Source organism: Lissotriton helveticus, chromosome 5_1 (genome assembly GCF_964261635.1).
Source record: "Lissotriton helveticus chromosome 5_1, aLisHel1.1, whole genome shotgun sequence".
NCBI classification, from domain to species: Eukaryota; Metazoa; Chordata; class Amphibia; order Caudata; family Salamandridae; genus Lissotriton; species Lissotriton helveticus.
In genome coordinates this window covers 1178361902-1178375477 of record NC_136065.1, presented here as the reverse complement: position 1 = coordinate 1178375477, position 13576 = coordinate 1178361902, and the positions used below count along the sequence as shown (strand labels likewise).

The 13576-nt window shown below is 50.4% G+C and overlaps 1 protein-coding gene across 1 annotated transcript in view; it reads right to left on the bottom strand.

Annotated features, from left to right (window-relative positions):
* The window catches only part of FHIP2A (FHF complex subunit HOOK interacting protein 2A), a 359146-nt gene that overhangs the window by 215183 nt on the left and 130387 nt on the right, over positions 1 to 13576 (bottom strand). The window contains exon 11 of the mRNA XM_078643886.1: positions 10257 to 10426. Coding sequence (XP_078500012.1) covers positions 10257 to 10426 — 170 coding nt within the window. The remainder of the gene's footprint in view (positions 1 to 10256; positions 10427 to 13576) is intronic.

The following is a 13576-nucleotide window of genomic DNA, read 5'->3' as shown; positions in this document are numbered from 1 at the left end:
AATTCATGCAAATAAAGGAAGTCGCCTTTTGCTTAAACTGCTTCAAACTGGTAGTGTTTGCTGACATATTGCCACTCGTACAGCTCAAACAATTCCTAAGGAAACTGGACAACAAATTCATTGTAACCCCCTGATCGTATTATTGGGCTATGTTAAACAAATTCCAACTACAAATCGCAGGCTCATAGCCATGCTACTTCTACCTGCCAACTGCAGGGTGGCCATGAACTGGGGAAGAAGCCAGGTGCCCTTAGTAGATGCCTGGTTACAGGATGCAACATACCGTTCCAAACAACTTTCCCACTACTGAGGATTAATGGTCCCGCAGTCAAGTCCCAAAGATATATGGGAACCCCTGCTTGGTTATTTATGCACCAGAGATGCATTGATCCACATGTCATCAACGTCGCTCTCTACCGCAACACCAGACATACAGGACGACTGACTCCTTATCGTTTATATATTATGATGGGTTGTTGCACCCTTTAGTCGCATATCCTTTTTTTCATATATGTTATCTATCTTGTTGACTGGCACATACTGCAATTTGATCACCTGTCCCAACAGCCTCTACAAGTTGTGTAATTACACAATCTTCATTGTATTTTTGTAATGATATGATTCTGCTTGCTGATTTCACCCTTTTTTTCTTCTCTTTTTCCCTTTATTGCCTGTTGTATTTACAGTTTGGTTTTCCCTTATTTTCTCCTCTTTTTTCCTAATTTCTCTTTTGCTCCTGTAATCTATCACTGATTTTCACATAGGGTTATTGCTGTATCTTTTTATTTTCTTCTTAAATGCCAATCAAAACAACTTAAAACAAAATCATTTACAATTGAAGGTGTTGCTTATGCCTCTGTGTTTTTGTTTGCTGATCAAATTTGTCTGGGTGTATTGACCAGTTAGTTTTTTGGAGATATTGATAGAGAATCTGACAGAAGATGGAGACTGTCTTCAAGGGAGAGAAAGATATTGACAATAGTAGTGGATGTGTTGATGATGGAAATGCTGAGAAATAACACACTACGAAGATGTTAACTAGGGAGATGATGATGTTGACGAGGCGGAGGAGGAAATAGCGGGCTTTATAATTTGCATATCTGTTTGTAAGTGCCTGTGCATATGTAGCTCGTTGTGAGGGTGAGCTCTGGGTTTGTGTGTTATGCTGTGCTATATTACAGAGATTTTTATTACCATGTACTGCCATGAATTGTTTTTGCATTAATGTGGTCTTGCAGCATTGTTAGTGTTTGATATCTTCATACACTAGTCTTGAGGGTTCCACACAAACTGGCGTCTATATTGTGCTCTCTTTTTTTAATCAGATAATCATGTCGAGCAATCTTATTTATGATGGTAACAAGTGAGAATATCTTTAAAGTGTTACCTTCTTGGATCACAGACAAAACACTGATTAGTCCTTCTAATCGCACCCAGCAAAGGGATAGAGTTAAAGAGACGCAGATCATGCAAGTGTCTTTGATAATGTTTTAGACTATGGTTCTTAGTTGATTCAGAAACAAGCATTTACAATGCAATGGTCTCTGCATTATTAAAGGTAGAGCTATTGGCATTTCTCATGACATTTTTTTTTTTTTTTTAAATCATATATAAACTAGCAGCGTGTCCCGACCTTGTCCGGGAGCAATCAGGCTTCCCCGACCCCCGCCCGCCCCGACATTGTCCAGCAGCCCGGGCCCCCGCCGCCCCATCCCCCGCCTGCCACGTCCCCCGCCTGCCCCGACATAGTCCGTGGGTCCCCCGGAGCCTTACCTCAGCCGCCGCTCCTCCCCCGCGCTCCTCAGTTCATCGCTCCAACCGCTCCTCGCCTCTCGTCACCGCTCCTCCCGCCTGTCCGCCGGTCCTCACCGCCTGTCTGCCGCTCGTCACCGCTCCTCCCCCGCGCCATGTCCGCCGCTCCTGGACGCTGCTCCTCCCCGCGCTCCTGACGTCAGCACGCAGGTCGCGGCCGGCGCTACTTCGAAGGGACTACTTTTTTTTTTAAGGTACTTTTTTGTAATAACGCATATTTTTATAGTTTATATAGCCTATGTCCATCTGCACCCCCTGACGATTACAATGATGTATCGGGTGTGTGGATTGGCGCTGTGGTTCCCGAGTTTACCCGCCTCAAAGGTTCAAAGTTCTTGCTTTATAATAGTAGTATAGATAGCATTGTCATTTACATTGCCAATAGCTTAATCGCTCGCATATGCATGACCTATTGCATTTACACCCACACAGAGCCACCCTCACACACACACAGAGCCACCCTCACACAGACAGAGCCACCCACACATAGAGCCACCTACAAAAAAATCTATCCACACAGAGCCACACACACACACACACAGAGCCACATACACACACACACACACACACAGAGCCACACACACACACACACACACACACACACACACACACACACAGAGCCCCCTCCACACACAGAGCCCCACACTCACGGCGAGAGCCGGGGGAGGAGGGAGGAGGGAAGGGAGAGAACCCAGGAGGAGAGCCGGTGCGAAGAGGGAGAGAAAGCAGAGGTGGAGGAAAGCAGCACCAGCGAAGGGAAGGAGCACAGCGTGAAGGAGGGAAGGCAGTTAATGTCTAGAGAGGGCAGACAAGTGACGGAGGAGAGGGAACAGACAGGCGGGAGGAGGGTGATTCGAGAGGCGGCAGAGAGGGATGGGAAAGAACTGAGACGTGAGAGACGAGACGAAGACAAGCAGAGGCGACCAGAGACCAGTCGGAGAAAGAATAGAGAAAGATGGCTTATCTGTAAAATTGCCATTCATTTTAGAAGCATCGTTAATTATTATGCAAAATTGTAAATGATGTCGATTTTTATGATAAACTGAGAATATATGCTTTTTAGGGCTCGCCTATTATATCCCGCAGGGATTAATAGGCGAGACTATAGGGGCTAAACTAAGCTCTCAAAAAGCGGATTTCCAGAAGTGCATGTGGTCTTCTCGTGAATGCGTTTCTATCCGCCTGCCTGCCTGCCTGCCTGCCTCCATCACCACATCAAAGCCAGCCATCTGTTGCCTCCCCAGCGTGGTGCCGCCAGCAGCTTCACTTGAAAGGGATCCGCTCCGCCCCCTGCTGCATCAAAGGCTTTTTTACATTTACGCAATGGCGACGGCTTGTTTTAAACGTGCTACATTAATGTCTGGCACGGCATTTGCGAAGTCATTAAACCGGAAGGTCCATTTTGACTTACCCACGTTAGTATCACCACACTAGTGTCAGGATGAGTTTTCAGTTTATTTTTTTCTTCATTTGCACACCACATGTTTCAAACCCGTCCACTTTTTTTACCGACGAACTAGTCCGTAAAAGTGTGCTCCAACAACGTGTTGAGAGACCCGCTCAGTGCGCGCAGCGGCTTTCGAGCGCCAACAGCCAGCCTGCTCGCCTGAATTCAATGCACGGTTCCGTTACCCTCCCTAATCCGTGGCCCTGTACCGATCGAAGGAGCCTCCTGGTATCTCATCCACCAACGCATGTTATGCTTTCAAAGCAGACATGGTCATTCTTCGGACTGATTGGTCTTTTCTCGAACCATTCGGTTTAACGAGACATGGCATTTTGGGACCATGCAATGTTTACAGAAGTTACGCATTTCTGTTCAGGTTCAGGTTTCCAGGTCCTGATCTGAATCAAGTCGTGAATAAGAAGTGGTAGTGATTCTTGCCATAGATTTTATGTGAGAGATCAAGATGTGGTGGAACGTGCGTGTGTGTTGGGAGAGGAGGGTGTTCACTTTTCAAAATCAAGGGTTTAAAGATGAAAGTCTGTAACTGGCCATACTTGCAGAGCGGGTTGCAGCATCAATTGTGCAGATCTCATCTTTGTCAGAATTTGTGCCCTGAATAGCTAGTCTGAATGATTTCGTAGCATATGCATCGAGAAAGTCAGTACCCCCTCTGACTTTTGTAGTAAATGTTCACTAATGTTTAACGAATCAACGCTGGCACATCCATATTTTGCATTAAAACTGAACTGAGTAATGTGGGGGTGGGCTGCTGTTATGCGGTGCCCGTCTCCAGGACTCAAGTGTTTTTGGAAAGCTGCACACGCGCTGCATTAATCCCCCGCGCCTCATGCCGCCAAGCTCTCTCCTAATTAGAGCTGAGAAGTTAGGATGCGAAGGTGCCCTCCACCCCCTCTCTACATCTCTCCTCCCTCATACCCCGGGCCTCTCTCCCTCCATCCATCTCTCCCTTCACCAGCACCCTCTCCGTGCGTCCTCTCCCCCATCTGTCTTCCGTCAGCCTCCCTCCGCCTATCTCTTCCATCTCCGGAGCCCCCCCTCCTCACCTCCCTTGAACCCCAGCCCGGGGGGATTCATTGCTCTGCACTCCCGCGCTCCCTACAACAGGGCCTGAAGGCACATACATCCAAACTATCTGCCCCAGCCCCCCTCACTGCCTCTCGATACGGATACCTGGAGCAGCCGATAGGCTGGACAATTTATTGACATCGTTTTATAAAGCACCCGCCGCCCTCATGGCTTAAAGCACACAAACAAGACTTTACAGAGCTGTGGACAACCGTCCCGCGCTTCACACTGCAAGCGCCTTCAGTGGCGCCCTCTCCGTGCCTCCTCTCCCCCATCTGTCTTCCGTCAGCCCCCCCCACCTCCCTTGAACCCCAGCCTGGGGGGATCCATCGCGCTCATTCTCCCTACCACTCATTCTCTGACCCTATTGCTCATTCACCCACACTACCACTCATTCACCCACCCTAGCGTTTATTTTTTTTACATTTTGGGCACGTTGATATTAAGTGATTTTACTGAAGCACGGAACGGAACGGAAAGGAGAAGTGTGGCTCAATGGTTAGAGAGGCAGACCCTGATGCAGAGGTCTAGCCCGGGACCAGGGGTCAATTCCCCGCCTCGGCGGGTCTTGGGCTCAAAATTCCACGGACCTGATAATTCTCACCTCGGTGCCTATTCTAATCATGGAGTCCCACTCTGCAACTCTGGGCAATAGCTTGCTTAATCTCCACAACGGCCCCCACAACGCTAAGGATGCCTGGCCTCCACCTTGGGGGTGCCCAGGAGTGGACACCTCACAGGGAAAGCCAGGATGGGTTCCACAGCGGTATTCGTACAAGCGCCTTGAGACCCTTGCGGGTGAGTAGCGCGCTATACAAGTATCAATTTACAATTTACATTTACAACGTTGAACCAACGCTGAGACTAGAACTTAGGTGTCCCGACTTCTAAAGTCAGCAACTCTGACAAGAAGACTCTGCTTTCATTCCCGTATGGCCTGTCAACGTTCTTATGGCAGTGTAAAGCGCTATATAAAAAACAACGTTCTCTTGAAGTGCCAATCCCTGCAACATAAGACAGTCATGGACTGCACTTCACTGCCCAGAGAGGCCATGAGGTGCAAGGAGGTCAGTCCAGAGCTGCACTGACGCAGAGAAGGTAAACTAAAAATGCTCCATCAACAGCTTCCCTAAGGCCCAGGACACCCCCCGTCCCGCCCCGCTGCCTCGGTTTCTTATGTAGCGCAAATTCGAACCTGAAGTATTGGGCCGCGTCATTACATGTGCACCAGTCACTTTACAGAAGGACACACATGTTTGTTGTTTTAAAAAAATTCTTTGGGCACGTATTAAGTGATTTTAGTTATGCACGGAACGTTGAACCGACGCTGAGACTAAAACCTAGATGTCCTGACTTCTAAAGTCAGCAACTTTGACAAAAAGACTCCGCTTTCATTCTCGTATGGCTTGTTCCCCTTAGCGCTGTCAGCGTTCTTATGGCGGTGTAAAGCGCTATACAAACAAGCATTTAAAATGCAATAGGTCTTGCCTTTCATTAAGTTAAAGTATTTGCTTTGCTATACAATACCATTAGCAAAGCAAATGGCTTTAACTTAATCAAAGGCGAGACCTATTGCATTTTCAATGCTTGTTATATTTATAGTGTTTCATAAACCGATGATAAACGATTATTTTGATAAACAGTAGATCAGCGGGAGCAAGCAAGAGCAGAGAACTGTTGGGGTAGAGAGCCGGAAGTGGGTTCTAGGTCAAGGAATGGAGAGATGGTAGAGATGTGGAGAAGAAGAACAGATTGAGAGAGAGAGAGTGCAGGAGAAGAAAAAGTAGGCGAAAGAGGGAGCAGGAAAACTGCAAAAGCGGGGGGTGGGGGCAGTGAGCAGAGGGGGAGAGGGACAGGTCAGACAGAGACAGAAGAGTGGGAGCAGAGGGCAGCAGCGAAGAGGGGAGGGGGAAGGGAAGGCTTGAGGGATGGGTACAGGGCAGACGGAGGGACATGAGAAGGGGAGATGGAAGGGGCGAGGGTACAGACAGAGCAGAATATATAGAGGGGGTGGAGGCGAGTTTAGGAGAAAGAACGGAGATAGGATTGAAGAGAGGGAAAGAACAGAGGGGTGAGAGGGAGAAGAGACAGCAGCGACACCAGGAGAGAGGAATACATCCAGAGGAGCAGGGATAGGATAAGAGTGCGGAGAAGCGAGATCAGAGGGAAGGAAGACGGAGGAGAGAGCTGGGGACAAGTAGAGAACAAGGGAACTCCAGAAACCGGGGGTGAGGAGGGATGCGTGCACTCTAACGAGAGAGGGCAGCGGTAGTACGTGGAGGCAAAAGGAGAAATCTGAAAGAGGATGAAAGAGCGGGCGCTGTGATGAGATATGAGGGGTGGAGGCGAGGGTGGTGGGGGTGGGGGTGGGGGTGGAGGCGATGGTGGGGGGCAGAGAGGAGCGGATGAGGAGATAAAGTGCCGGTCTGAGTTAATGAATGAGAGCTGGGGTGGTGGGGAACTGGAGGTACGCCTTGTAGAAAATACATTGATTAATATCCTGGATAGAATTAAATAACTAGGAAAAAGTTCAGGAGAAAAAATCCACTCCTGGGCAAACAACAAGCAGCTGTACCGTACCACCTCGGATACTCTTGACCCTGCTTGAAATACCTCTGGAATTCGTCGAAGAGAAATTGCACTTTACTTCTGGATGTTTGTGTCGCATCACAAACACACAGCAGTACCTAGCAGTTACGGAAACGTGTGCTTTAAGACACACTGTTTCTAAAAGCAGTTTAAATGGAGTTAAGGCCATCCAAAAAGTGCCGTCCAAAGTTAACCGATGTAGAAATCTTTTTTAACATAGTAGTATTAAATTAGGGTTCAGATCTACAAAATGAAACACTGATGCATAGCAAGATGCACAATTCCACCCAATACTGTAAGCACAAAACAGAAGGCACAAAAGGAGAGTACTAGAGAGTGTTTTCGTAGTCACAGGACACGCCATCAGAGAGTCAACCAAATTGTGAAAGGGAAGAGGGTACACCAAGGCCATCACATGACCTTACCTGTCATCCTCGCCATCGACCAGAGGTAACGACTTCAAGGGAAGAAGCTGACCAGGAGTCAGGACCCGCTAGAATGCCACCACTCCCTTCCAAAGAAGTTGAACCGCCTATTCCTGAAATGCCTTCAGCGATGATGAACTGCGGCAAACCGGCCACCGAGTGCTCCATGAGATGCCTTGCATCTGTGATCTGATTTGCCATTGACTGGATGAGCGAGGGCGCTAAGATTTGAGCAGAACTTAGAGGTATCTGGTGTGGCATGTGCTGAGACACCGGTACACTGGCAGGATAGTGAGCGACATCCTGAGCCCCGTTGTGTACAGTGGGGGGCTGGGACATGATAGGTGCGGGGCCCAGACCAGCAGAAGCTGTCAAGCTGATCTGGCTAACAGCAGCTGAGGAAGGGGGAATTGGGCTGACCGCCGGGATCTGCTGATTACTCATTCCTTGAAGCACGGCTTCCAATCCTTGAGCCTGGGGTTTTGCGGGAACGGGGGCGTTCTGCGTTGCCATGACCAGTTGCTGAGGAAGACCCTGCGGGCCCATCGGCACCCCCTGGGGCTGAAGCAGCTGCAGGAGAGGTGTAGCCAGAGTGGCGGCACTCTGCTGCATAACGGAGGGCATTCCTTGGTTAATAGCTGCTGGTGCTCGCTGCGCCGTGGAGGGCAGATTCAAGTGCTGACCGACTGCCACATTATGACTGGATTGCGACGCAGTGGGCAGATTTAAGGATTGACACACGCTGTGACTGACAGGCGTTGCAGGAGGAAGATTTATTTGCTGGGGCACATTCTGACTGCTGGCCGCTGACGTGGGCATCATCGTGGGTGCATGTGCAGCAGTCATAGCAAAGGCTGTGGATTGTGCTTGTGAAGCTGTGGATTGCATGTGTGCCGAAAGATTGTGCCCGGGGGCCGGGAGCCCTGGCTGTCCTGGCGCTACCGAGGTCTGCAGCTTATGGGGATGCTGCAAGTAATCGGCCACGCTCCCTGTAACAGTAGTCTGAGCAGCCGGCATGGCTCTGAGGGATGAGGGCGGAGGGAATCTGCTGCTGGGTTGCATAGTGGAGCTGCTGGGGCAGAGTCTGTACAGGCTGTGAATAGGGGGGTTGTTGGTGCACTGAAGGCACGGCCCCTATACTATGACCAGCCGAAGGGTTCAATGGAGGTTGGTAGCCCGGCTTTTGCTGTCCATAGCCGCCTTTAGGCGGGTGCGATTGTGCTGGCAAGGTGGCACTCTGAACCCCGGGCTCTGAGTACCCCTGCTGCAGACCAGGGCCTTCTCCACTGCCTGCGCTCTCCGTATACTGAGCCACTATACTATAGTGGCTCAGTGTGCTGCTGGCCGAGCTCTCGCTGGTGCTTTCCCTCTCCTCGGCCGCCTGCCTGACACTCTCCACCAACCTGTGAGGGGCCTACACAGGCTGCTCCCACTCGTAGTACTCGGTGCAAGTCCAGCGGCCCTTGCTGAAGGGCTCAGAGCTAGAGTCCAGTTTCACCACCCGGAACCGTGATGTGGCCACCACCGCCTGCGCCATCTGTGCGATGGAGCCCCTGGAGGCCGGATGGGGGCTACGTGCAGAGCTCCAGGGAGGTTGTTTATCATGTTCACGTTCACTGCAGCCATGCCCCTGGGCAGGCCAGCGGCAGGAGGCTGCAGGGGCTCGGGGTGCAGGGGCCCGGCGATGCCATTTATGAGCAGCGGATAAGGCTGAGGAGGGGGCAGGCGTGGCTGGTTTGTGGGACAGGGCCCTGCAAGTGCTGCAGCTGCTCCTCGTCGCCATCTCACAACTCCGGCGCCGCTTTCTGTTGGGAGTCCTTGCTGCACGGCTGAGGGGATCCTGCCTGCTCCTCGTCAGCTCCATCCTACAGCTGCTGTTGAGCGGCACTCAGGATATGCTGCGGCGACCGGACGACTGAAGAAAGCGCCGCGGCATGGATTACGCCGTGCACCTTCCATGATTGCCGCAGAGGAATGGGCTCTCACACACCAGGAAGTGAACGCGGACGCCTGGGTGCGGTCTTCTCTGTCGGTGGCCGGTTACTAAAGGTTTCCTGGCGCTATAGCCGGACGTCAAAAACGGGCAGCGTTAGAGCCTGGGGAACAGAAACCAAAAAAACACCGAAATATTAACTTGGGACTGCTGCCTGCGCAGAGCAGCCATACAAAGAAGAAGTATTTGTCCGTCACAAAACGCAACGTGACGTTGCAGGCGGTGGTGCTTGTGAGTCGGAAGCCCGTGGCGCGGTTCATTTTTCTCGGCAGGTGGCACCAGCTGGAGGAGAGCAGAGGAAGCGGCAGCTGTTCGTATCAGCTGAGGAAACTGCGACGAGAGAGGAGCGCTCCACACGACCACGTTTCTCCGAGGCGAGGCAGAAATGCCTCGGAGAAACCACTGCCATTTTCGTGACTGGGGGGCGTGTTTTCGTTCTCTCCTCTTCCCGTTGGCTGGAAGGTAAAATTTCAGCCAATGGGAAGAGGAGAGAAAGAAAACAAGAAAGAACCTTATAAAAACGCCCCCGAATCCGAAGAAGACGGGGCTTGAACCGAGTGACGCCCCTCTCCTCCAATGGCTGGCCAGCATTTACTAGGCCAGCCAATGGAGCAGAGGGCGGGTTCCAGGCCCCCTCTAAGAAACATTAAATCTTCAGGCTCCGCCCACACTGCTTACACAGTGCGACGGAGTCCTCGACCTAAAAAAGAGGCTTCAAGAGTACAAACATATACATGAGTCTACTGGTCATTAGGGAAATGAGTCAACAATTGTCTTATATATAATCTTAATCACATTCTTACCTTCACAATCTCATTAATTACAGGAGAAGTGGAAACTAGATTTTCCAGGCTATGTTGTGCTGTAAACATTACCAATTCAAAACATTATGCTTCAAACTTACACTGCTCCTACTATCTGTCCATTCTCCACCACGTCCTTATCTTCTGGGAAAGGTAAGCTGTGGTCCGTGTAGTTTCGGTCTTCCAAATTTCTTAGAACAAGATTATAAAGAATGTGCTCACTGGGCTTTTGTAAAAGATGTTCAAAGACCCTCAGCGTCATAATGCTAATCTAAAAGAAAATAGTGATATCAATTACACTGGTATGTAAACAAAAGTAGAGTTACTTTTTTTGCTTTATATTGTGGTAATATGCATATACTTGACATTGACTTGTATGTAAACAAATTATTTCGTTTCAAAGAAAGACAGTGCACTTTGGAGTCATACAGCAGCCAACTGCCCTCCTCTGATTCAGATACCTTAGTGCATTGGGATAGAGGGAGGCACAACACATCATTCACTAAGCGCATTGGAGCAAAATGGAGGTACAACACCTCATTCACTGAGTAACATTTTTCAGTAATTGGGCAAGTAAAGAAACATCTGAGCGAATACAGCACCTAGAGAACGCTCACAGCTGCCTTCAACGGGAAGAGATGGTGTGGAACAGAATCACTATGTACATAAACAAATGGTGTTAATCTAAAATGTGACCTTCATTTGCTTGCAAAGTGGGAGAATGCCACATGATTTGTGGGCAAGGGTGTGAATGGAATGCTAACAGCTCTGCAAAATAATATTATGAACCTAAAGAAATGTAATCTGTATTTTTACACAACTTACTGGTCTACATATTCCTTGGGAGACCAGAAAATATCACTTTCCAATACAGTGAAAAGGACTCTGCAACGATAGTCTAGTTTCAACTGAAATCCATGGTAACCATCATGCAATTACTTCTGCTGATTCTTAAACAAAAACAATTTCTTAATCAACTAAGATAGATGAAAACTATATGCCCTTCTGTTAGGTTGGATGTAGACCACTAAAACCAGCAGGGTGTCAGTGCCTTAAGTTTCCCTAATGCTACTAAAAACGACTAAAGGAAGTCCATACAGATCAATGATTCAAACACCTTGGCATAATTAAGCTGTGCAATGTATGTTACAAGAATCATGATTAACATTCATATTATTCTTTTGACATGATGACCAGTGATTCAAGTTAGCTTATGTTTTTGCACTTTAAGTAATCAGATCTACTTCTGTCAACTACCCAGCTCTTAAACCAGTAAGCCCTTAATGCCCTTATCCTCCCATTCCACTGGACTCATGGTTGTTTTGACTGGTATGCATGGCACCAGAACATAGATAGCAGAGAAATTGTTCAAGTTTAGGAAGCTAAATCAATCAATGAATCAATCAAGAATTTGTAGAGCGCACTACTTACCCGTGAGGGTCTCAAGGCGGTGGGGGAAAAAGGGGGGGGGGGGCTACTGGTCGAACAGTCAAGTCTTGAGTAGCCTCCTGAAGGTCAGCAGGTCTTGGGTCTGTGGGAGGGTGTTCCAGGTCTTGGCGGCGAGGTGGGAGAAGGATCTGCCGCCGGTGGTTGTTCTTCGGATGCGAGGAACGATGGCGAGGTCGGCGGAATGGAGCTGGCGGTTGGGGATGTAGAAGAAGAGTCGTCTGTTGAGGTAGGCTGGTCCGGTCTTGTGGAGTGCCTTGTCTGCGTGGATGAGGAGCTTGAAGGAAATCCTCTTGTTGACGGGGAGCCAGTTCAGGTTTCTCAGGTGGGGGGTGATGTGGCTGTGGCGTGGTACGTCGAGGATCAGGCGTGCAGAGGCGTTTTGAATGCGTTGCAGTCGTTTGATGAGCTTGGCCGGGGCTCCCGCGTAGAGGGCGTTTCCATGTCAGGGCTGCTCCCAGTGCCGTAAGCCACCAGGAGTCGTCCCAGGCTGAAGGGTTGGAGCCGAGGAGGAGGACCTCCGTCTTGTCCGTGTTCAGCTTCAGTCGGCTGATCTTCATCCAGTCGGCGACGGCCTTCATTCCTTCGTGGAGGCTGGATTTGGCAGTGAGGGGGTCCTTAAAGAGGGAGAGGATCAGTTGAGTGTCGTCAGTGTAGGAGATTATGTTGAGGTAGATGATCTTGGAGGCTTCCGATCGGAATGGGGGGAGGCGGACGCTCTGGGTTCTGCCGGAGAGGAAGGAGGTGGTCCATTCCAGGGCCTTGTCTCTGATACCTGCGTCATGGAGGCATGGAGGCATGTGCATAGTGTGCGGTGGCAGACGGTGTCGAAGGCGGCGGAGAGGTCCAGGAGGATGAGGGCCGCGGTCTCACCCTTGTCCCGCAGGGTCCTGATGTCGTCGGTGGCTGCGATGAGGGCAGTCTCGGTGCTGTGGTTGCTGCGGAACCCTGACTGGGATGGGTCCTGGATGCGGTTTTCTTCGAGGTATCGGGTTAGCTGTCTGTTGATGATGATCTTCTCGATGACCTTGGCAGGGAACGGAAGCAGGGAGATGGGCCGGAAGTTCTTGGGGTCTCTCGAGTCCGCCTTGGGTTTTTTGAGTAGGGCGTTGATCTCAGCGTGTTTCCAGTTCTCTGGGAAGGTCGCGGTCTCGAAGGAGAAATTGATTACGTTGCGCAGGTGGGGTGCGATGGAGCTGCTGGCTTTGTTGAAGATGTGGTGCGGGAGTGGGTCTGACAGGGTGCCAGAGTGGATTGTGCTCATGGTCTTGATGGTGTCATCTATGTTCACGTTGGCCCAGGCTGGCAGGGGGTCGTGGTCGATGGTGTGCGGGGTGTGTCTGGAGTGTCGATGTCGGTTGGGGCTGTCTGGGCGTTGAAGCTGTCGTGGATGTCAGCGATCTTGCGGTGGAGGAAGGTGGCAAGGGAGTTGCACAGGGCTTGCGACAGCGGGATGTCGTTGGATTTGGAGCTGGGGTTGGAGAGTTCCTTTACGATGTTGAAGAGCTCCTTGCTGTTATTGTCGAGACGGTTTTGAAGGAGGTCCTCTTGGCAGACCTGATGAGGTGATGGAGTTAGCGGATGGCGTCTTTGTGGGCTGCGAGGCTGTCCGGTGCCTTTTCATTGTGCCGTTTCTTCTCTAGTTTCCGGCAGCTTCGCTTGGAGGCTAGTTCTGGGATGAACCAGCTAGCTCTCTTGCTGGTGTCTCTGTGGGTGGGTTTCTTCAGCGGGGCGAGGGTGTTGGCGCAGTCGTTGATCCAGCGTCTGAAGTTGAAGGCGTCGATGTGTGAGGTGTCGGTGGGTGGGCTGAGAGTGAGGTTTGCGTGTAGTTGATTGTGAGAATGACCAGGAAGCTGACCAGGAAGCCATCGGAGCCGCCAACCGGAAGTGGAGTTAAACGGGCGAGGTCTCCCCAACCAGACCGGACGCCACCAGCGGTTTAGCTCTGTGCAAGGACGTCGGATCGTGGAAACAG